General features: G+C 50.8%; 1 protein-coding gene across 1 annotated transcript in view; it reads left to right on the top strand.

The window, feature by feature from the left end:
* Positions 1–23,906, top strand: part of AGAP1 (ArfGAP with GTPase domain, ankyrin repeat and PH domain 1) — a 370,769-nt gene that overhangs the window by 20,957 nt on the left and 325,906 nt on the right. Inside the window, exons 2-3 of the mRNA XM_081815292.1 lie at positions 15,153–15,211; positions 21,380–21,467. Coding sequence (XP_081671418.1) covers positions 15,153–15,211; positions 21,380–21,467 — 147 coding nt within the window. The remainder of the gene's footprint in view (positions 1–15,152; positions 15,212–21,379; positions 21,468–23,906) is intronic.

The raw sequence follows: 23,906 nt of genomic DNA, 5'->3' as shown, positions 1-23,906 counted from the left end.
GTTGTGTTTCCTTCTTAATTATGCTTTGTGATGCCTGGACACCGAGGCTGACCTTTAAAGCCTCCACGGTTTGCCTCCTTGATCACCACGAGGATGAGGCATCTGACACTGTAGTTCTTAGACGCATACAAAGGAGCTACTCCAGAGAAAGTATTACTGCCATTTCTTATTAGAGAAATAATACGTGCCCTCGGCGGAGAATTAAAATAAGTGTGTGAACTCATTGAGAGAGATAAAGACAACCCCCCCCCCGCCCCGACATCCTGCCCCTCAGAGAAGCCCCCGCTGTAAGATCAGTTGGGTATGACTCCAGACAGCCTTGTTTGCAGTTGTTTGTATGCCGTCAAGCTCGTTAAGGACCTGGTGTACTTCCGTGGGCTCAGGTGACGTGTTCTGCAACCCAGTTTTTATGCTCAGTGTGTTATACTTAATCTATCGTGGAACTTTTCCATGCACAGCCGGGTTTGGTCCAGGGCGTAGTAGTTACTGGGGGCCTCCGTGCCATCAGAGCAGTGACCGGTGAGCTGAGCAGGGCATCGGGTCGGGTGCACTGTGCTGGGGAACAGAGCTAAGAGATGGGCCGTGAGTCGAGCAGGTAGCATAGGACCGTGTGAGAACCAAACCCAGGGAACAAAGCCACTGTCCTTCCCAGGGGGCTTCCTGAGGAGACTCGTAGACGCCACGTGGCATTGTCAGGCCGAGATGCCGCTGCTGCCCGTGACCATCGCCAGCCCCTCCGCGTGGACCTCGTGCTCCTGTCGCTTTCTGCTGAGAACAGGAGGGTTGAGAAGGAGCATGCCCGGGGCCGAGGACTGGCAGTGCGGTGGTGGGCACTCCCCTGACGGTGGGTAGGGGGTTGGCACGCTTATTTTGTTTTCCAGTTTGTGGTTCTGGCCCACAGCCCATAATGACCCTGAACATCCGTGGCAGAGGGGGACCCAGGAGTCCCACGGGGTCGAGGAGTGCCCAGTGGGCATTAAGCATGACGAGGGAGCTGACCCTCCAGCTTCCGTGCTCTTCGGCTGCCAGCGTAGTCCTGGATGGGAGGCCGGGACCGAGCCTGCGGAGAGGAGAGATGGACTCGTGTTTGTGGGCCGGCCGGCCCAGCCCACCGGCTGCCGGGACCCTGATGCCACTAGCCGGGGCAGTACCTGCATCCTGGAACGCAGCCACAGAATGGGCTGTGGCACCGTGACCTCACTGCCCATTCCGTGTACGTGGGCTGCAGATGGATTCTGCGTGGGGGGAGGAATCACTCAAGCTAACCCTCGAGATGAGCCCTGTCCCCACCCTACAAGGAGATAACCCCCCCTTTTTTTTTCAGTTTGTTTTGACTTGGTTTTATCGACATTAAGTCGAGGGTTATTTTAGCTGAAGGCCATGATGAGGCCACGTGAAAGATGGGGTCTCTGAAGCCTCCCTGGGGGTTCGCGTGGGCCCATGTCGGTGAGAGGAGTTGGGGACTGGCCCCAAGAGCTCACGGCTGTATGTCTGCGTGGAAGGCTGTTCCTGGAAGAGAAGACTCCAGGATGTGACAGCCAGAAGGGCCCCCGACGACGGGACTGAAGCCAAGGAACCGAAATGACTTGCTGAAATTGCCCTGCTGTTGGGTGCAGAGTGTCCCCCCCAGCTCAGCTGTCCGTGTGTCAGGGAGGCCATCCCCACAGAGCTCCTGCAGAAGTGATAGATACTTGAAGTGGGATGTATTTTTTTTTTCCTGAAAGTTTTGTGACGCCTTTGAATTCCCACTGGTTAAATGGGACCCCAAACCCTTGGCTGGGGACTCCTCGCATCCCCAGAGGGAGTGATGTTTCTCTGCAGGCGATGGTGACAGACAGAGCGGCCTCTTGGTGCCTTTCTCCCTGCACTGGGGCACGGGGAACCCCGGCCCCCCGCTGTGCTGCCGCCAGTCCCCTGGCCGGGGAGGTCTGATGGCTTGTCCCCCATCATCGAGCCGTCCCTTACCGTAAGTATCATTTGCACCACGAATTTAAAAATGTTACTGTGTACAGTTCTTTATAGAATTCAGACTGCGTGGCCGGCCTCTCTCCAGCCCAGGCCTGACAGATTCTGCATACGAATTGTGAATCTTGGGGCCTATCCTCCTGTTTTCTTCAGCATTTGATTTAACCAGGAGAAGCTTTGCTTATTTCAGCTCTGTCTTAACTTCCACCAACACATGGTTGTTGCTGACCTCCAGCACCTAAGCTGCACAGTGGAAATTCTCTTTTAATACTTGGGTCCACGCAAACCTCCGTAAGGCAAACAGCTGTAAACTATCTCAGAGAACGGCTGTGAATTTAACTTGCCGATTCTGGTTTCTCTCGTAATTTCTGACTCCTACTACCTTTTCATAAAATGTCCTTATTTCAACATCTTCCCTTTCAAGGACCCTGCAGTTTCATTTTAGGTGTTAAGATGTTTTAAAGAATCCTTAAAAGGTCTGTTCACAGTTTTAAGTCTTTTTTTTTTTTAAGATTTTATTTATTTATTTGACAGAGACATAGCGAGAGCAGGAACAAGCAGGGGGAGTGGGAGAGGGAGAAGCAGGCTTCCCGCGGAGCAGGGAGCCCGATGCGGGGCTCGATCCCAGGGCCCTGGGATCATGACCTGAGACAAAGGCAGACGCTTAACGACTGAGCCACCCAGGCGCCCGACACAGTTTTAAGTCTTGTAAAATCTGAGATCCTGACTGGTCTGAGAGACAAGGTTCTGCTGCTTCTTAGAAGTGCCAGGAGACCGTGTGTCCTTGGCCACGCCGGCTGGCATGTTTGCGGTGGCCTGGGTGTCTCTAGGGTCACTGTGTCAGGGACGCTTCATGCCGCAGCCCTGTGCAGTGGGGATCGTTACTCTTTCTGAACTCTCAAGTCACACCAGCCATACACCTAAAGTTGTTAACCTTTACACATTACAGAAGCTGTTCCCTGAAGCCCACCCGGGCACCAGTCCTCCTGAAGTCCAGTTTGGAGCCTCCTCTGTGCTGAGACCCTGGGGCGGCAGGGCCCTGGCCGTAGAGAGGAGTTGGAGGGAGGCCTGTCCCTGCGGCTGGTCTGGGGGCTTTGCGGTGGGTGTTGGCAGCCTGGGACCCCTGTGGGCATCCGACAGGCTCTGACCGCCGGCTTGTGCGGGAACAAAAGGAGGAAAGAGGTCTGGTTAGGCAGTGTGTCCCAGAGAGCCCCACACTCAGACTGGAGCTCTCCTTGCCCCATAGTTTTACTGCCCGGGATGGGGACAGGCTGAGTCCAGCTGGTTGGGGGCCTAGGGCGAGGGAGACCGCCTGTAGACTTGGGTAGTGTCTTTGGTTTGGGGTTGTCTAGGTGTAGAAAGCCTGAAATAGAAGATAAGGTTTTGGATGGCAGCAGCTGGTTTAGCTGGGGAGATTGGGGCTGGCTTTCCATAACATTTCGGCTTGCCACCCTGATAGATACTTGAAGTTGGATGTGTATTTTTTTTTTTCCTGAAAGTTTTGTGACCCCTTTGAATTCCCACTGGTTAAATGGGATCCCCAAACCCTTGGTTGGGTCTTTCCCTCTCTCTAAAACCCCTGGAGCATTTCATGGCCAGAGTTTACTCTTTACAGCTGTGAAATATGCTCTGAAAGGTGAACGACCACGTCCAGATTGCATTCTGCTGCCATAAGGGTTAGCATAATTCAAAACCCAACTCTGGAAGCAGTTGCTGCTTTCTGGATGGTGCCTTGACCACCTGGAGGGAATGCCCTTCTTTCTCCACAGACGGGGCAGTGGACAAGGCCTCGTAAGGACTGCTTGTCCTGCAAGCATCTCGCTCCCAGCGGTGGTGTCTAAACTTGCCCCCACGCCCCGTCGGGGTTTGGGAGTTAAAACCGGACGTAAGACCCTGGTGAAGTAAGCAAACACAGGGGGTGATGTTTTTCCAGAAGAGGCAAGAGAGCAGCCGCAAGTATTTCGGGGGCCCGCGCCCAGGCGGTTCCTCTGGGGACCCCAGTGTTGAGACAAGGCTTGGGGACAGACCTGTTCTGTGTATGTGGCAATCTCGTGTTCTGTGTCTCAGGTTAACAGGACCTCAGGGCCCAAAGCTGCCCCAGAAAGATATCTGTTCTGGTTCATAAATAAACTGTCAGAAGCAGCATCAGCAGGGAAATGCGTGTCCTTCTGAAGGAAACACAGGTCTTCAAAGGCCCAGACCTGCATCAGAGAGCCCTTCCCAGCTGGTTCTCCTGCTTTCCTTGAGGCTCTAGGTGGGCATCTCTTCTTATTTGAAGAAGGAAAGGAGACTTCTTCCTCTCCTTTCTCATCCACAGATCTTCACACCCTCTCCTTTTCTTACCCTCAGACACCAGTCTTCCGAGCTGGTGTTTACACTCTGGCCAGGGCAGTGGTGTTCTCAGGGTTTGGGAACAAGGTACGCTGTCAAGCACTCAGGAACACTGTTGAGGACAGTGTAGGGAAGGGAGTCATCATTCTCTGGAGTTAAAACCTTGGAAATTCCCCAGAGTTCATCTGGGCAGGCAGCATTTTGCCTTGGGGGCTCCTTAGGGGAGAGAAGAAAGGGTCCAACTCACCGCGAATAGCACCGCGAAGGGTTCTGGGTCACATTGGGGCTCATCAGGGGGAGATGCTGGGGGTTGCATTGCTGGTGTGAGTCTGGTGGTGGGATTAGGGCATCTTGGTGGCCCTGCTTGTCACCCCTCATTGGGAGGGGCTTATGAATGGGGACTGTGGGGGATGGGGTGGAACTGTTTTGTGTGTGGATCTTTGAGACCACTGAAAAGCAACCTGAACTTCCAGGGAACCCTGACATGAATCTGGTATCCCAATGATTTATGCTTTATTCCATTTATTATAGAGATCCAAAGATTTCCAAATGAGAAATGAAATCATGCTATGGCAGATGGTGCCAGTGAGCTTCTCTTAAGTCCTCCTTTTTCGAGTCATCAACGTATTAACCAGTTTTCAGTGTGGCTCTTTCCTGCTGCGTTGAAATGGATTTCTTTATTTTATTAAGGACGTGCATTTCCCTTCTCGGCACAGAAATGAGGCCACAGTGGGAACCAGGGTCCTTGCCAGTGCTCCTGTTCCGTGTGGATGTGCTTGCTTTTTTCCCATTGTTTCAGTTTATGTTTTGGGATTACGCATGCTTTAAAGTAAAAATAAATGCTCCTTCACTTTTCTCTTGCTAAAAAGAATAGTTTTTATTTTTTTAATAAAATCTTTGTGAAATATAAGGTTTTTTAAATAAGCATCTCAGTCCCTGAGATAATGCATTGTTTTAAAATTTTCACCTGCAATTTCAGATTCCTTTTTTTTTTTTTTTTTTTACCCTTGTGTATAATTTCACGAGTTTTGCTTGGAACCTGTATTTGTGGTCACTGGAGCCAAATGGGATTGCAGAGGGGAGAAGAGACCATAAAGTCATTCTAATTGTGGCTGCATGCTGTGCTTCTGGTTGGTAATTTGGAGGAAGAAATCAAGAGTCCATAGCCCTGCTGGGGATTGAGCCCACCAGCCAAAGGATGGCGAGTTTAATGTAGTGAGAGATGAGGGAGTGAGATGCCGCTGCCTAATGAGATCGCTGATGAGCCTCTAGCTAGCTGAAGGGTCTGAGCCCCAAGGAAGGGCTCAGGGCCAGAGAGGAATTGGAGCCCCAGTGGAAGCTGGTCTGGCCTCCTGGGTCCTTGGGTAGCCAGATTCTCATGGGCTGGGGAGGTGGGGATCCAGGAGGTGGGGCTTTGTTGCGGTTCAAGTCCCTTGGAAGAGCTCTTCTTGCTCTCTTCCTTTGACTGGAGGTATTTTCAGGATTTTAGAATTCTGCAGCATTCCTGATCTATATTAGTAATCATACCATGTGGCTGTGATTTTTGCCTTTGCATTCTCATGTGCTGTAGGTTGAACCATTAGGAAATTGCCATTTTTCAACCACCTTTGACCTACAAAACAGCGGTTACACCTGGTTCAACATAATATAAGTTGGGCTGGGATTTTTTTTTTTTTAAGAAATTTTATTTATTTATTTGACAGAGAGATACATAGCGAGAGAGGGAACACAAGCAAGGGGAGCGGGAGAGGGAGAAGCAGGCTCCCCGCCAAGCAGGTAGCCCGATGCGGGACTTGATCCCAGGACCCTGGGACCATGACCTGAGCCGAAGGCAGACGCTTAACGACTGAGCCACGCAGGCGCCCCAAGTTGGGCTGGGATTGAAACCAACCAACGGTACCATTTAGCTGGTTTTACTCACTTGAGACTTAGGGGTTGCTCTGCTGTGTGAGCTGTGGGGTGATTGCCTGGCTGGTGCTTCTTTTGTAACCGGCTCGTGCCACTTCAGGCTCCCTGTGGCTCACCGTCACAGGTAGCGTGTCCACCCCAGAAATGGGGCGTCTGAAGCCGTGTCCTTTATCACACCCCCAGAAGCCGCCGGGGGGCTTCTGCTGTGAGTATAGTCAGGCACAGGCTCCATCAGGGCTTCAGGTCCTTGTGGACCCCATGGGAGGGAACTACTTCCATTTTACTGGTGAGGACACCGAGGGTCAGACTCAAAGTCACCCAAGGTCGAGGCCACCGCCAACCAGGACTCCTGGCTCCGAGGCTCTGGCACAGAGTTCCCTCTGCCGCGGGGCCCTGCACATCAGGACGGCAGGCCAGGTGGGGGAAGCGGGGCCCCCATCCCCCAGAGTTGGAATTCTGCTGAGCAAATTCTGAAAAGCTGGAGAACTAGATCTAGTAACTGGGTGTAAAGAGCTCCTGTGGGGAGCTTGTTGGAAGTGCAGATTCTGAAGTGCTTTCTAAACGGACGTGTATTGGTGCCGCGCAGTGTTACGTTCGTTACCTTCAGGTAACGCCTGGACAGACAAACGCCTGGATGGCTGTGCACCTTGCTCGGCGCTTCCAGGATCGGTGTGGCCCCGCTCTCTCCCCAGACAGCGTTATTACAGTGCCGTTGACTCTGTTCCCTCAGCTGTACTTTTCATCCCCGTGACGTGTGTACTTTATTCCTGGAAGTCTGTACGGCTTCACCCCTTCACCTGTCCCACCCTCCCCCCACTGCCATCCCCTCTGCCGTCCACCAGTCTCTTCTCTCTATTTATGATTCTTGTTTCTGTTTTTTGTTTTTGATTTTTTAGAGTCCACATATAAGTGAAATGATAACGGTATTCGTCTTTCTGACTTACTTGATTTAGCATAATACTTTCCAGGTCCATCCATGTTGTTGCAAATGGCAATATCTCATTCTTTTCTATGGTTATTAATATTCCATTGTGTATACACCACATCTTCTTTATCCATTCACCTGTCTGCGGACACTTGGGTTGCGTCCCTGTCTTGGCCCTTGTAAATAATGCCACAGTAACCATGGGGATGCATGCGTTCTTTTGAATTAGTGTTTTCATTTTCTTTGCGGAAATAATCCAGTAGTGGAATTACTGGATCATACGGTATTTTTATTTTTAATTTTTCGAGGAACCTTCATAGTGTTTTCCAGAGTGGCTGCATCAGTTTGCATTCCTACGAGCAGTGCACAAAGGTTTCCCTTTCTCCACATCCTCGCCAACTTGTATTTCTTGATCCTGAAGTTCTTGTTAGGATGAGTCTGGGCTGAGGGGTCTGAGGCAAAGTGGGGTGGGGAGTAGACTTTGAGGAACTCAGAAAGTAAAGAGGGAGGGATTTAAAATCTGCCACTGTGGATGTGACCTCTGCACCCTAAGGCCCGGAGCCGTGAGAACCTAGCCACCGACTGCTGTGGTGTTTACGGAGCCCGGGGCTTGGTGCACGCTCTGGAGATCGCCTTCAGTGTTATGCGTTCAGTCACAAAACACGAATGCAACCCTCTCTTTTGTCTTCCCTGTGTGCTTCATTCAGTACTTATGTACAGGGTGGTTATTACTCGTTAAATAGACAGTGCTAAAGTCACATGTACTCTGGGCAGTTTTCTTTCTTTTTTTTTTTTTTAATTACTGAAATCATTTGTCTCCAAACCAAATTAGTTGTGATGGAAAAATTGCATTGTTTGCCTGCATGGCAAAGAAATTTAATTGCATTGTGTAAAGAAGACATGTGCTTGTACTCATAATTTCTGTGCTCCTGAGAAGTCATTCCCACTGGTGTTCGGGGCAGGAGGATATCTGTGTCAGTGGGAGGGGTGGGGGTGGGGCAGGAGGACCAGGAGAAAATAAAATACATCTCTTTTTAACTTTAACCTCCCCCACCAGATATGCTAATAAGATTATCCTTACTTATTTTAATTGAGATTTACTGTTCTGCCAGTAGATTCCCATGTTTATTCTTACAGAGTGCTCATTTTTAGCATGAAGGAAGTCACTCTCCAGCTTGATGCTTTTTTGATGTCAAAGTGTAACTGCTTGGTGTAGGTGTGGCAGAAATGGGACATAACGAGGTCCTTTCACTGGTCGATCTTACCCCAGCGTTCCTGGTAACAACCAGGAACCAAGAGGTTAATGGGGTCTGTGGCCATCTTCACTCATGCCCTGCATTTATATTAACTCGGAGGTGTTGGAGGAAAATGCTGTGAAGGACAAGGTGTAATTTTCAGCTAGTTTGCAAAATTCTGTCAGTTTCAAGACTTAAATTTCTGCCTTTGATACATCAAGTCAAGAGTGTGGAAGAGTCGGTGCTGGAATGGTACAGAATACAACAGCAGAAAGGCAGAAACGGGTTTTCTGACGTCTAATAAGGAATTCCTGTGCTTCTGTGTGTTTGCTGGGCCTGTCTTCACGTGCGATCCTACCACTAGGAGGTAGATGATCGGTGTGCCCCCACCTACCCGTCTGTGCCCCATCATGCCTCTGCTTCTGCTCTTTGGCGCCCGGGGGGGTTGGGGGGAGGTTGGTTCCAAAGAGGAACATTTCTGACCTTTCAGGCTGGAGCATATATTTTGTAGGTCGTATAATGAGGGCCTTATTTCCTGGTTACATTTGTGGTTTGCATATGAATATTTTTGAGGGCAAACCTAGAGCCAAGTTCCTCAATTAGTGTTAGTAGCAAGCGGAGAATGAAGGGAATTAGGAGTCAGGATGAATTTCAAGACAATCTGGGCAAGGGAAACAGTACCGTTCTTCTTGGAGTAAAAATAAAATTAAACAAATTGATAGCTTTGTTTTTGGTTTTTGTTTTTTTCTTGTTTCTTCCTGTGCTTCCTGACCCCGATGCTCTTAGGTCCGTTTTCCTACCTGTCAGCATCAGTGGGTATTTGCATTCCTTGGGGTCCAGAGTCTTGCCTCAGTGTGTGACTGGAGGTGGCCCTGGAAGGGAAGGTTCTGGAAAGACAGCCTCCCTGCCCCTTTGCTTTCCTCTAGTGCTTTTCTTAGAAAAGCAGCTTGTACTACGGGGAGAGGAGCTTTTCTCTGAAATTGAGTTTTCTGTAGCTGTGTCTCCTTTAAAAGATTTGGGATGCTGAAGCGCTGAAGATGCTTTCCTGAGACCCGCCGAGGGCTCCGAGGGTTCCGGTCTGCGTGCGTCCTCTGGAGAGGGTCCGTCCTGTCTGTTTCAGAGCCGAGTGGGATGCGTGCCGTCATGCTGTAATACAGGGGTGCAGTCAGGGACATCAAAGCAGGCTGGTAGGGGGCCAGGAGAGCGGGACAGCTCAGAATGGGAGGCTCCTTTCTCTGCCGTGTGGATGGAGGCTCTTATTTACATTTCCACGTTGTCTGAGCTGGACTTGGACTCAGCCTGCAGATCAGCAGACCGGCAGGCGGGCCCTGCACCTCAGCAGGAGGAAGCCAGATTGACACAGGTCCAGGGGCACCTCTGGCCTCTGCGCGCGTCCCTTAAAGGAGGGGGGCCTCCCTGGAGGAGGGGGAGGCAGGGGGCTTTCTCCTCGGTGTTTGTGTAATCCCCACATTCCTCTGCACCGACAGCAGAGCAGGTTCAGAGCTGGGAAGTCCGGAGTCCCACTCACCCGTCAGAAGGACGAGTAGGAGTTCAGGGGGTGCTGAGTCGAGCTGACCAGAGCACCACGGGCACCGGGCCCCCCGACCCCCATGAGGGCGCGACCAGATCGCAGGCACCCGGGCAGCGCCGGGACCGGCAGTCTCTGTGCTCCAGCCTTGAAGCCACTGTCCACGGACGTGCGACGTGTGTGGACGTGCTGACCGTTCAGTGACCCCTTTACTCAGGAGTGCAGGAGACCAAACGGGAGTAAAACACGGTAGTATCCATATGCCCATGTCTCAAGCCGCCTCCCCCAACTTGGGAAAACAGTCTGGACACAGACCCACTTACTTTTTATTTCATTGCCTGTTTAAAGAAGACTGTTAAAACTGATGACAGTTGATTTTAAAAAATACAGGTTAGGGGCTCCTGGGTGGCTCAGTCGGTTAAGCGTCTGCCTTCGGTTCAGGTCATGATCCCAGGGTCCTGGGATTGAGCCCCAGGTCGGGCTTCCTGCCCAGCAGGGAGCCTGCTTCTCCCTCTCCCTCTGCCTGCTGCTCCCCCTGCTTGTGCTCACTCGCTCGCTCTCTGACAAGTAAATAAATAAAATCTTTAAAAAAAAATACCAGGTAGGCCAAAACCCAAAAAACCTGCTAAAGACACCCCTAAATTGACCACCCAGATATTTTGAATTTTCCTTGTGGGTGCTAATTCCCTGCGCCTCGGGGACTGCACCTGCGGAGTGTGGTTGTGGGAACTCTCCACGAGGCATCAGGGTCGCCTGTGCGTACAGAGAATGTTCACATCCTCTGGGTTGTTGGACTTTCTATTTCCCGATGCAGGGTGAAGTTCGGAAGGAACCCTGCTGGCATCCACATTTCGTTATTTAGAACTTTCTTGAGCACTAAAACTGTGGACCCATAGCACTTTGTGGGGATTTGCTGTGTTTTCCTTCAACTTCACATATTGTGGTTATCGATTCAGAATAATGAGGGCCAAGAATTTCTGTTTAATTAATACATTGTTTCCCCCGGTGTTGAGTAATTTTGGTTTTCTGCCTCTTCATGTAACTACGCCCTGCGTCCTCAGGGCCCCACCCCTGTGAATCTGCTTTAACCTCCCCGATAGGGCTGCATCTTCTAACTGCCTTCGGAGTTCTGTCCCAGAGAAGCTGATAGTTTGGGTTTTTCACTCCTAATGAAAGTTCCTTATTACTTCATGGTCCCTCATCTTGGAGTTCTTGGGAGATTTTCTTCCTAATACCATGATTTAAATTTAAGTAATGTAATTGGAACTGGTGCCTTGTTAATGGTAAGAAGTGATTACATGTCTTCTTTTTCTCAGCTGTGTTGGGATTACCCATGGCACCACGCGGCTGGGGCCTTGCTGCCCCACAGTGACCACAGCTGAGGGAGCCTCAGTGTTGCTGACAGGCTAAGAGCAGTCAGTCAGTGGTGACCACTGTTTGAGTTTAAAACCCAATTCCATAGCATTTAAGCCAGTGCATGAGAATGCGTTTTCTTTTCTTTTTTTTTAAAAAAAGGGGGGGCAGAGGGGCAAAGAGAGAGGGAAGGGAGAGAGAAAATCTCAAGCAGACTCCACGCTGAGCTGGGAACCCGATGTGGGGCTCAGTCCCAGAACCCTGAGATCATGACCTGAGCTGAAAACCAAGAGTTAGACGCTTAACTGACTGAGCCACCCAGGCACCATGAGAAGGCTTTTTTTTTTTTTTAATTTTTAAAAGAATTTTTTGTTTATTTTGAAAGAGCACAAGCAGGGGTAGGGTCAGAGGGAGAGGGAGAAGCAGACTCCCCGCTGAGCAGGGAGCCTGATATGGGGGCTTGATCCAGGACCCCAGGTTCATGACCTGAGCATTTTCTTAATAATATTCTATCTAAGGGGGGGAATTGAGTGGGGCACAGAATGGTCTCTTCTGAAAATGAGACACATCTTGTGACTTTTGGTGCTAGCTGGTTTGAGAACACATATCCACATGTGCACACACGTGCACAGACACACACATTCCCAGTTGTGTGCCCCCAAAGTACGTTCATCCTTCCAGTGGAGCTGCCCTGGGAACATAAAAGGAAATAGGGCAGCTGGCCTGGCCTTGGGCTGCTTGCCCTGAGATGGACCGGCTCCCCCAGGTAGAGGCGGCAGCCTCCAGTCCTCAGAAAGTTTTCAACAGAGGAGAAGGATCTAGGCGCATGCTGGGATGTCCATCTCTGCAAATCTGTGGTTATTTTTCATTGATCCTTGTCTTAGGCAGCATTATGTTCTGACCAGTGATGCAAGTTTTTAAAATAAATGTTTCTTTTTATGGAAGATGATTTTTTTTTGATCAGTGAAGCATTTATTTCATGTATTTATTCATTTAATCTCATTGCCGCAAACACAAACATGCCATTGGAGTGAGGATGTATTTGCAAGTAAAGAGGTGCCAGAGTTTAACTCTGTGTGTTCCAGTGTTTATATATAGCCCTGTATCTTTGTTTAATGGGCCCTGCTTAATTTCTAAAGAATATTTAATATTAGTTGTGAGAAACATAATTGTCGGTGGTGGGTGTTTAAGAATCAGCAGTGCGTTCATGAATTGAGCTCATTTTAATTCTTTACTCTCTGTTTTATTGTTATGGTTCATATTAAAAACTGTATTATGTGATTTTTTACATCCCAGATGGAATAAAGTTTAGAAGGTTCCAAGAGGTAACAAGGGAAGGAGAGTCACCTCACTGCCCTTGTCCCTAAGCCACCTGGTTCCCAAGCCTTAAGTCAGGAACTCGACTGGAAACCCGCTCAGCCTGGAGAGGCCCATATGTGTATTTTGTCCCTGCAGGGCCCCCTACACACACGTGCCCCACTGACCAGAGCCTGGGGACATTGTGTTTCCATGCGTTGAGGCTTCAGGTCATTTTTCGGCTGCTTAGTATTCCGTCACGTGGATCTGTCTAAATCTAGCAAACCTGCGTCGGGTTGGTTACGCACACAGCCACAGGGTGACTTCTGGGGACATTCTGGAGTGTCCAGTTCATGGTGGGAGCGTCATGGTCACTGGCTTTCCTGGATCACTGGGGTCACCCTGCAGATCCTATAAGGCCACATTCCCATTTTTTTCAAGAGAGCCGTTGGTGACAGAAAATAAGTGTTTTGGGGCGCCTGGGTGGCTCAGTTGGTTAAGCGACTGCCTTTGGCTCAGGTCATGATCCTGGAGTCCCGGGATCGAGTCCCACATCAGGCTCCCTGCTCGGCGGGGAGTCTGCTTCTCCCTCTGACCCTCCCCCCTCTCGTGTGCTCTCTCTGTCTCATTCTCTCTCTCAAATAAATAAAATCTTTAAAAAAAAAAAAAAGAAAAGAAGTGTTTTGCAACTTAACTAGCAGTGCTGTTCACTCAGAAGGATGTTCGTTACCGTTTGCCCCATGCCTACCGGGGGTCAGGCTCTGTGCTGATAGTGTCCTTGTTTATCTGTTTGCAGGAGATGTCTTATCTGTTGCACACTAGGGGCTGCTTGGCTCACCGAAGAGTGGGTGCACCCTGATAGCCCCCAGTGTGCTTGCTTCAGTGGGGGGTAGACGCTGCTCTTGGTCTTTGCTTTCACGAGTGTCTTTCTTCCTGAGTTCCTGCTGACACACCTCTGCCCACCCACTCTGCCTGTTGGCCAGCCACTCGGCCCCCCAGAGCCCGGTGTTTCTGACGTTCAACACCAGTCCCTTTTCTATTTTTTTTTATTTTTTATTTTTTTAAAGATTTTATTTGTTTATTTGAGACAGAATGAGAGTCTGGGGGGAGGGTCAGAGGGAGAAGCAGACTCCCTGCCGAGCAGGGAGCCCGATGCGGGACTCGATCCCGGGACTCCAGGATCATGACCTGAGCCGAAGGCAGTCGCTTAACGACTGAGCCACCCAGGCGCCCACCAGTCCCTTTTCTAGCTAAGGTTTCGAGGTGACCAGATGTGTCTGTATCAGCTGTGTGTCTACCCCAGCCGCTAACGGCCTCCTGTCTTCTCCCAACCCCCTGACCCGTCCTTTGCTGAGCACCAAAATCCTCCGTGATGGGCTGTCCCACCTCCCGCGCACCTCTGCAGGGCCCCGGACTCTGGTTTGTTCGCTGGCCGCCTACCTCATTTTTGTGTCTCCGTGGATTGTGTTCGCCTTGCTTCCTTCAGACACGTTTCTTGTCCTTCTGTGCGATAGCCCCAGTGGAACTGCACGGTTATGCCCTTTGCTTCCATTCCTGCACCCATGGTATTAGAATATCATGTATGTATTTGAAAATGATGGGTGTTCCTTGACTTTTAGGTATTTTGTGAATCACTTTACTTCTTCTTGGACGTAACGTGGAGTGATGAAATTTCTGAATTTGTGGAAAATGGAAAGGGAATCCCATTTGGAATGAAAGGGGTTTGCCCTTGGCCGGTTGTGGTGGGAACAGGCTGCCACCTTTTTGTGAGCTCAACTCCGTCTGTTCATAAGTGCACAGTATGGGTGGTGTTGTGGGGTCTCCCTGATAAGAGGTGAGTGGGAGGTGTGGGGAGTCAGGCCGTTGGGTCATCTGTATTGGGTGGGCCCACCTGACCCGCACACATGAGGTGAGGGGCAGAGACGACCAGCCAGGGCGGGGGTGTGGGGCACCACGAGCTTGCTGACCGGCGGGGGCTGGGCTCTGCAGAGGGCCTCACAGTGGCTGGGCATCCCTTCCTCCCTCCCCCGGCCTTTTTGACAGGTCTTACAGTTCTGACTGCATCTTCAGTGTAGCATATGTTTGTGAGCATCAGAACTCCACAAAATCTCCTAAACCATAAATGGCTGTTGTATTGTGAACATTTGGATTTTCAAAATTCAGTCATTCTCTCCATGACTTTGTTGGTGGGATTTCAGATGAGACTGTCTTTATGACAAACTGAAAGACCAGAAGTTGACTGATGGCTACGGGGGTCAGTTCCCGGGAAGCCGGGGGCCTCCTTGATCTTCCCCCCTGCGAGTGTGTGCGATTACAAGGGTCTTAACTCACCCCCTGGACAGTGTGGGCCCGTGGGGTTCAGATGGGGACATTTGAGGTGGACAAGAGCTAAGTTCCGGAAGCCCCTTGGGGTTGTTGGAGCGTACATCCTAGTTTAGGAGACAGACACAGACTTGGGATAGGAATGGGGTGGGAGGAGCTTGAGTCTTCGTGAGGTGGGTCTTCACCATCCTTGGTGTTTCTCTCGTTTGGGAAGTGTCACGCTGGGGGCATTTTGACTGCACTGAAGTGGATTGTGGCATCTAACCTTGCTTTATGTCCTGTTTTACAGATGCCTTTGTGAATAGCCAGGAATGGACGTTAAGTCGATCTGTCCCAGAGCTCAAAGTGGTGAGTGGTTCTTCTGGCCTCCGTGGTTGTGGTTCCTCACCTGCAGGAAGTGGGCCTCTGTAAGGGGCGGGAGGTGGCCTGCGAGCATGCCCAGGCCTGCATCCAATGGGGCCTGGCTGTCTCTGGGGCCCCGACGTGGGGCATACTTCTGGGTGTATCCCTGGGAAGGACCAAGTGTAGCTGACAGTTTGAGACCAGAGCCCTGAGTGTGCCTGGGGCAACCACGTCAGCCAGCCTGCCAGAGTGGCCCTGTGCATGCCGGGCAGGGTCCATCCGCCATTGTCTCTCTCGTGTCCGTGCGTGTGTGTGAGAGAGAGACCGAGTCACACACACATGCACAGATGTGGCTTGCTTTATCCTTTGCCAGGATGTCATGAAGGTTTCTGTGATGAGCTGTCAAGCTTTGGAATTCATCATTTAAAAAATGTGACTGGTGACTTACCGTGGTACAAAGTAATAACATAAAAGAAGATTTTGTTTTAATTAAAAAGTCTAAATATTCTTCCAGTGAGATTATTTAAAGCTTCAAATTGCCTTATATAAAAAACGACTTGGGTCTATTGCAACCACACCCTTGAGCACCTCTCCACTGCAAGTTCCCTGCCTTAGGGTGGAAGGAAGGGACCAGTATGACTTTTAAATAATCATGTTCTTTGTCATGATGTAAGTGGCATTTGGGAGAAGCGTGTGTGTATTTACATGCATATGTATGTATACATATACATATGCATGTGTATATGTGTGTATATTTGCACGATGTGTGTACTTATATGTATATGTGTACATCTGTGTATGTGTGTTTGGTGTGTATATATGTGTACATGTATATATTTATATGCAAAAATGTATATTTGTGTGAGATGTGTATGTTTACATGTATACGAGTGTATATATTTATATGCGTATTTGTGGTGTGTGCACATGATACGTACATGTATGTATAAGTGGGTGTATATTTGTGGTGTATTTACATATGTATGTATATATATGCATGTGTACGTGTGTATATGTTTGTATGTGTGCATATGTGTATGTACGGCGTGTGTATATGTATGTGTACGGCATATGTACATATATGTATACCTGTGTGTGCGTGGTGTGTGTGTGTGCCTGTGTGTATGTATATACCTTTATGTGTGTACTTGTGCTTGTGTATACATATATACATTTGTGTGTGTACATGTGTGTGATGTGCATGTACATGTGTGTGCTTGTGTGTACATACATGTCCACTTGTGGCATGTGTATGCATGCATGTGCATGTGGTGTGTGCACATGTGTGTACATGTGTGATGCGTGCGTACATGTGTGTACATGTGTGTATGCTTGTGTGTATGTATATACGTTTATGTGTGTGCTTATGCTTGTGCATACATGTATACATTTGTGTGTACACGTGTGCGATGTGTGCGCACATGTGTGTGCTTGCGTGTACATACGTGCCCACACGTGTGTACTTGTGGCATGTGTGTATACATGCATGTGCGTGCGTGTTTGGTGTGTGCACATGTGTGTGCTTGCGTGTACATGTGTGTGTGCTTGTGTGTGGCGTGTGTGTGTTTCGAACTGCTCCAGTGGTGAGCCCTGACTGTAGGACGCAGGCAGGCCATCTTGGTTTCGTGCCCCCAGGGCCACGTGGCTTGGACACGGGCCTGCTCTGGTCTCCCCCAGCCCCTCATGTATATCTGTGCACATATGGTCTTTCCCCTGCGTGTGCCCTTTCTTCCGAGGTCCGTGTTGCTGTTAGCCGCTCCAGCCTGTCTGCCAGTAGCCCCCCCACCCCAGGGCCCTTGGACACCCCCTGGCCCCAACCACAGTGGGGCTTTGTGGGTGACCCAGGGCAGGGGCAGGACCCTTCAGATTTCTTGCCTCTGAGGTGAGGAGATGGAGCTTCAAGGAACGTCCAGACATTGAAGAGAGCGTATGTGACTTCGGTTACCAGGAAAAACATGTTTTAAACCTAAGAAATAAAGGATGACGTGGGAAGGGACGCTGGGATCTGCAGGTGTGGTCCTCAGGCCCTCCTGTCCCGTCTGACATGCCCGTCCCGCCGGCCATCGCCGGCTGTCCTCGTCGGGGCCCATCCTTCCCGTTCTCCTCGTCCTTCCCGCCAGAGCTGTGACCTTTCTCTGCAGCATTGCCGCAGGCTTCTCTCCTTGTGGGAGAACGGGGTCTGTCCGTCCCGCGGCCCTTCCCGAAGCCGGGGTCTGCACAACTGGCCTCGAGCCAGCTGCCTGTTTCTCGGGTTTTGTGACCGCCGTGCCTGGCTCAGGATTGATCCTGCCGGGCGGGCACCTTCAGGAAATGCCTGTCGAATGAATGCTAGAGTTGGCAACTCTGTTACTAGGAGCTTTTCGGGAAGATTTACCAGTTGCAGACACGGCCTCAAGCTCATGAAACCGCCAAAGCGCCTTTCTGTCTGCGGTCGGAGCCCAGCAGCGGGAGCATTGTTGTGATGAGGCCGCGGGCCACGGCCTCTGTGCAGGGCAGGTTGTGAGTGCGTCACACAAGCAGCTCACTTCCGCCTGCCCGCCGCCCGTGAGCCACGTCCTGTTGTTGCCCCGTTTCAAGAGGAGGACGCGCCCTCAGCGTCCTGGGGACTCCCCCGCGAGCGGCGGTCAGCAGGTGGAGCTGGGATTTGAACCTGGGCTGGGCACTCCCGCGTCAGCACTGCCCACTGAGCTTCCTCCTGGGGGCCCTCCTGTGTCTTGCTGCCCAGGCCGCTAGCTGCTGGCCCCACGTGGCCGCCACCGAGCGCTGGGAGGGTGGCCAGTGCGACCGAGGAGCCAAATTTAAATTTTCATTTAAGTTCAATGAACTGAACTTGAACGAGCCCCAGGAGGCCAGGGGTCCCCCTTTGACGGTATTACAGTCTGACTGTGATTGTTGAGTATCCAACCCTCTGATTTAGACCTGATTTTGGTAGCTTGTTGGGGGTTCTGCTAGAGCCCACACGTTCATACCAGCCCATAATTGGGATGCTCACTACTAAAAACTGGTTTTCTGCTGCTATTTCAAAAGCGTGTAATTTCCTGGAGCGAATGCTCAGAGGTGTGCGAAGGAGGTGATTCCATTAATAGGCAGCATGGATTTGTGTTCCCAAAATGTAACTGTCTTGAGGTTTGTGCACATGTGCTGAAGGGTCAGCCCCGTCCCATAGATGAGGAAACGTGGTTCTGCAGTCGTGCGGAGGAAGTTCTGTATGTCCCGCCCCTGACCTGCATGTGGATGGACGGACCCCTGCAGGACAACCGGCTCTGCTTGGCTCTGGTCAGGGCGCCCCCCCCCACACCCCCCGCGTGGGAGGGCAGGCGGCTCGTCCTCCCTGGCCGCCCCAGCGGGTTCCCCTTCTGCACCGAGGACTTCTCAGTCTCTGCAGAAAGTGCTCCTTTGTTCAGAGCAGCCTCTGTGCTCTCATTGTTTGACACACCACCCCCGAGACAGGTGGCCCCTTAGGTCAGCGCCTTCGGAACCCCTGACTGTCACGATGTAGCAAGTACATGACATAATCGCAAGCCTCAAGTGGACTCTTTATGTGATATTTTGCAACAAATCTTCTGGAATCTGTCAGAGGAGAAATTTCAGCGTTTGCTTTCTTTCACAAGTGGTGGTGCCATGCCTTAGGTTTTCTGAAGTTGTGGCGAGACAATCAGTGACCAGTGGCTCTTGGATCGGGACGCTGCTCACGGGCAGCAGGCGCGCAGGGCTGGTATGTGGGCAGACAGAAGAGACCCCCCCTCTACATCCTGCCCGTAGGGGGAGCCTCTGGTCACAGCCCATCTGGGGGTTTTCCCTGAATTCGCAACTGGGATTTTTCCTGGCAGGCTTGACTTCCTTTTCAGCAGACGGCACATTTCGCAGGTAAGTGGTGAGGTGTGGACGACAGAGAAATCCGTCTAAAAGGAGAGGGCACTCTTTTCCCCCGTGTGACCGGAGGATGTGAGCAGGGGCCCTGAGGGTTCACGGCCCACCCAGAGGACGGGGCCCGCCCACGGTGACAGTGACTGCCTCCAGACGTAGGCGGGCCTGTGTGCGATTTTCCGGACCCACTCCTGTGTGTCTCTCCACGAAGCCTGTAGACGGTGATCGGGCTGGGTCCATTCTCTCCTTTTTACACCCAGTAGCTCTCATGGATTCCAGTGGAGCTTTATGGCCTCAGGAGCGTTTCCGTCCCTCATTTTATTCCTCCTTATAGCGGGCTGTTAGTTCCTGCCAGTGTTGCAGATTAGCATAAGGCCCATGGGGCGTGACTATACGAAGGTCTGTGAAATGGCCATTTAAACCGTAGCACATGCCTCCCCCCAGCGCCCCCAAGACTGACTGATTTTCTCCTCCCGAAGGGTCAGCTCATTCTTTGCAGAGCACTGGTGTGTAAGGAAGGAATGACTGCCGCACACAGAAAGCACAGACCGAGCAGTGTTTGATTCTGAGCATTTTCCTCCTCAGGAAAGAGAAACTCTAATCTTAATTAAAAATTTAATTCTGTGGCATACTGGTTTGGATTTTCTCAGCATGAAGCTGACAAACAGCAGGTACCCTTGAGCAAAAGAATAATTAATAGGTAGAAATTCTCAGATTATGGAGCCCCCGGGTAAAAAGAAGACATGAGTCACATCGGGAGGGGAAACATCTTTATTGAGGATCTGCCCACATCACCTGGCTTTGTGCCCCTGTTTGTACTCGTACTGGATCAGTCACTCGTTGGCTCGTTTATGGGGCCAGTACTGGTGGGAGGCTGCCCAGGCTGGGGTGACGCTGGGACCCAGAAACAAGGTGACCCAGACCCTGCCCTTTGGGAATCGTCAGCATCGCCAGTCAGACCCGTTTAGCGATGCTGGTAAAATAAAGGTCATGGGACAATGTCATGAGGAGGGCATGGAGGGGGCTTTGAGGAGAGGTGCCCAGTTGAGGCTGTGCATCAGGAAGGCTTCTCAGAGGAGGTGACATCTGAACTGCTTGCTGACCAGGGAGCAGGAATAGTATTTCAGGAAGTGATTGATGAGGAAAGGTCCAGGTGTCTGGAGACAGACAGCAAGGCCTATCAAGATGAGGCAGTTTCCAGGAATCTCTCTGGTACTCTAGGGGTGAAGAGGGAGCCCGTAGGCAGAGAGACCAGCTAACATCTGCCCCGTGATCCAGTGGACAGCAGGCCTGCCCCAGCATGACGGGGAAGGTGCTCCTGAGGGCAGGGGCTCCATGACTGGGAAGGGTGAGAGTCTGAGATGGCTTCCACGTTTCTGGTTTGAGAGGCCGGGTGGGGTGTGGCCATAGAGATGGATGAACAAACTGGAGAGAGCGGTGAGGTCTGGGGGTGCTGGGGTTTGAGTACCAGCATGGATGGTGTGGGGTGCATGCAGAGAACTTATATAGTTCTCCTGGTGGGGGGTTGGAGAATGAGATTTGGGATCAATAGCTTACTGGGGGTTGGAGGGATGTGGCCAGGCACACTGGGGGCATGGGAGTCGAGGATCTAGAAGAAACTAGGAGATCTGGAAGGAGCCCATGTGGGCTGAGAGGAAGTTCGAGGAGGAAGCGCAGGGCGGAAAGTTTGAAGAAAGCGCGGCTCATCTACAGCTTCTGGTGATGGGCTGGGTCAGGAGCAAGATAAAGGCTAGTGCTCTGAGAAATGTAGTCCTTGCTGACCTCAGGGGCAGCGTCCTTGTAGCTCTTGGACCAGATCTTGAGATTGTAAGGGTGGAGCGCGGGACTGGGAGGGCGAGCGTGGCTGAGAGCCTGGCTCTGGTACGAGGGGACCTGCGTCCTGAGACAGAGCTCTTGTTTTGTTTTTCTTAAGGAATTGATTTGGGCATGCTTAAATGCAGAGAGGAGAGTTCTGGTGGGGAAGGGAAAGGTAAAAATATGGGGGGGGGGGTCCTTGATGGGCAAGCTGCAAGAAGTCTCAGGAAGAAGGCCACCGTCGGTGTGTGCTCAGACGGTGTTGACGCTCTCGGAGCCCCGAGACCGATAAGAACGGGAGGTGGAAAGTGAGAGCTTAGGAACTCCTTTGACTTCAGGAGGAGAATTTAACAAGCCAGGTTTGGGCCTTCCAGCCGATGCTTGGGTATGATCATGCTTCGCCTTACCGTGCATGTTAACCTCTCTCTGTTTGCAGATTGACGAGTAGAGTGATGTAATGATAATGAACAGTCGTCCAATTATGTGTTTCAGGGGATCGTGGGTAATTTGGCCAGCGGCAAGTCGGCCCTGGTGCACCGGTATCTGACGGGCACGTATGTCCAGGAGGAGTCTCCCGAAGGTATGCTGTCTGCAGGCTGTCTCAAGCTCGAGAGCGTTTAGTTCATTAAATTTTTCTGTAGCATATTCTAAATCATGATGATGATGCATCACACTTCAAGAAAGTAAAATACCAAGCAGTAAAAATCCTTAGGTGTGTCATTTCTTCCATAGTATTTTTAGCTAACTGATCGTACTTACTTTGGCGTTTAGAACAGTAGAGTAGAGCCTTGAAATGCTGTTGAATTTATTTCTTATGTAATAGTCCTGGCGTTTCAAATGTCAATCCAGTGTCACCCCCTTTAAATATTACTCGGACATTTCTCTGATCTGGATATCGAGTTTATCCGTAACTTGTATGTACTCTTACCTGGTCACGGATCGGAGCCTCTCAGATGACCACCACCACATGTTTGAGTATGTTTCCCCGTATATTCTATTATAAACACGTAAGAATCATTTTGCATGAGAGTAAGAGATTTCTTTTGCCATTAGGCTTTTGCTTCAGTTAACATATTCATATTTTATTTTTTGCTTTAAGTGAAATTACGGTAACAGCAGGAAGCCATGCAATCCCTGTGTCTTTAATCAATGTAGAGTTCACAGGCGGCTTTCTGAATGATATTTTCTCTCCGTATAACCTTTTAAAATCCAATTCTGAGACACTGAATTTCTGGTTCCTTCTTTCTCTTACTGGCTGTTCCATTCTTTGCAGATATGGATGCAGGTAACTATACGTTTTCTTCATGGCAGCGCTTGTCTTGTTTGAAGAGAGAGGACAGGCTCAACTTCGCACTGTAGTGTTCCCTTCCTCCTTGTTCCGTGTGCCATCGATTCTGTTTCATTTTATCCTTTTATTTAAGTTACACATTTCACCCTGTTTTGTCCCTTAGCTGTGTCCTTAGCAGTAGTCCTGAGTAGCTTCTCATGTTCCCTGTAACACCTGTTCTAGTATTTAACTCTTGTCCTGGAGACTGTGTAACCATTCAGAAGGGTACGGAAGGCTGGCGTTCTGGGGCTCTCTGGGGGCTCTGCCATCATTCTGCAGAGCTTTGCAACCCTGTCATCAAAACCTTGTGGTGGTCACCTCAGGGAAGGCCCGCTTCTTCGTTATCCACGTGGAGCTGAGGGCGTAGGGAGATCAGACTCGGAGGCTCCTAGCTGGGAATCGAAGAGAAGCCCCCAGCTGTCCAATGGAGAATGAACACAGATGCTGGGAAAGGCACGATCTGGAGAGGGGTGGGGGGAGAGGAGGTTCTGGGTCTTTCTGACTTCCTCCCTGGGATCTGTGCCTGGGCTGTGCTGGTGTCGCGTGTGTTCCTTGGTGTCTGAGCGTGGATTTTAGCCGTAGTCGTTTTGATTGCACTGAGGGAGCCGGGGCTGGAGCTTTTTTCTTGGCCTTTCTGCATCTTTGTTGGGGTTAGGTATTGTTGATGACACCAGATGCTGAGGGGTGGGCTAACCTGACTTGACACGATCACCTCTTCGAGTGAATCTGCCCACACTCTCCTTACATGCCCCGATTCCGTTCAGGGGTCGCCGGTGATACGGTCTGGGCCCCTGGTTTTGCTGCCGGTGCTCCGGCTTCTCCCGAGTTTGGTTCAGTGTCCAGTGCGGTCAGTGCGAGAGCCCCTGCGTCACGGACGCCCGTCCCTTCCCCATGTAGTGCTGTTTTGTCATTACTGGGGCTTTTGCTGTTTTCCCATGTCCTATTTTTGGTCTATTCCATCACATTTGGGGTTTCTTTGCAAGGGACCCTTATATTTTGATGAGCATGAAGGCATTTTTCTCTAATGTTCATATTTCAGGTAAAAATTATACTCAGTGGGGTGACTTAAACTGTGGTCTCTAATGAACCCCCTTCTTTGATTGTTTAACACATTTTACTCTACTGAAATTTCATGGCATTGCGTACAGTTTTAAAAATACCCTATAGGGTAGAAGCATGCATGAGTACACCAAAGGACATCCCTTTCCTCATCTGCAAAGTCTCATCCCGCACAGTGGGGCTTGTGCCCAAGGTGTCCTGGATCAGGGGAAAGACTCCATGATCTTTTCTCTTGACTTCCAGGGACTCAGGCCGCCCACCTGTCCTCTCACGTGTGACTCGGGTCAAGGGTGGGGCCCCCAGGTGCTCCTAAGTGGACGTGCTTCAGGGCCTCTGGCTGCAGAATGAACTGTGGGCAGGTGCTGCCGCATGCCTGGAAACCCCATAGCCCCCCTGAATCTTTGTTTCCCAGGGGCTGTCTGCTTGTGCCTTTCTGGAACCAGGCAGGTGGCCACATCCTTGCCTCATAGGGAGGCCAGGGAACTGACTGCCACTTCCTGTCCCCTGGCCTGGGCGAGTCTCATAGCAGCAGGAGAATCAGGTTGTTTCAGCAAGGACATGATTGAGGAAAGCCTCGATTTCTCACTGTCCACACTGGAGTTCTTTCTGGAACTGGAATTCTGCCAGGGAGCC

The sequence above is a fragment of the Leptonychotes weddellii genome, chromosome 3 (genome assembly GCF_054177405.1).
Source record: "Leptonychotes weddellii isolate Sample4059 chromosome 3, ASM5417740v2, whole genome shotgun sequence".
In the NCBI taxonomy this organism is placed as follows: Eukaryota; Metazoa; Chordata; class Mammalia; order Carnivora; family Phocidae; genus Leptonychotes; species Leptonychotes weddellii.
This window is presented reverse-complemented; position numbering and strand designations above follow the sequence as displayed.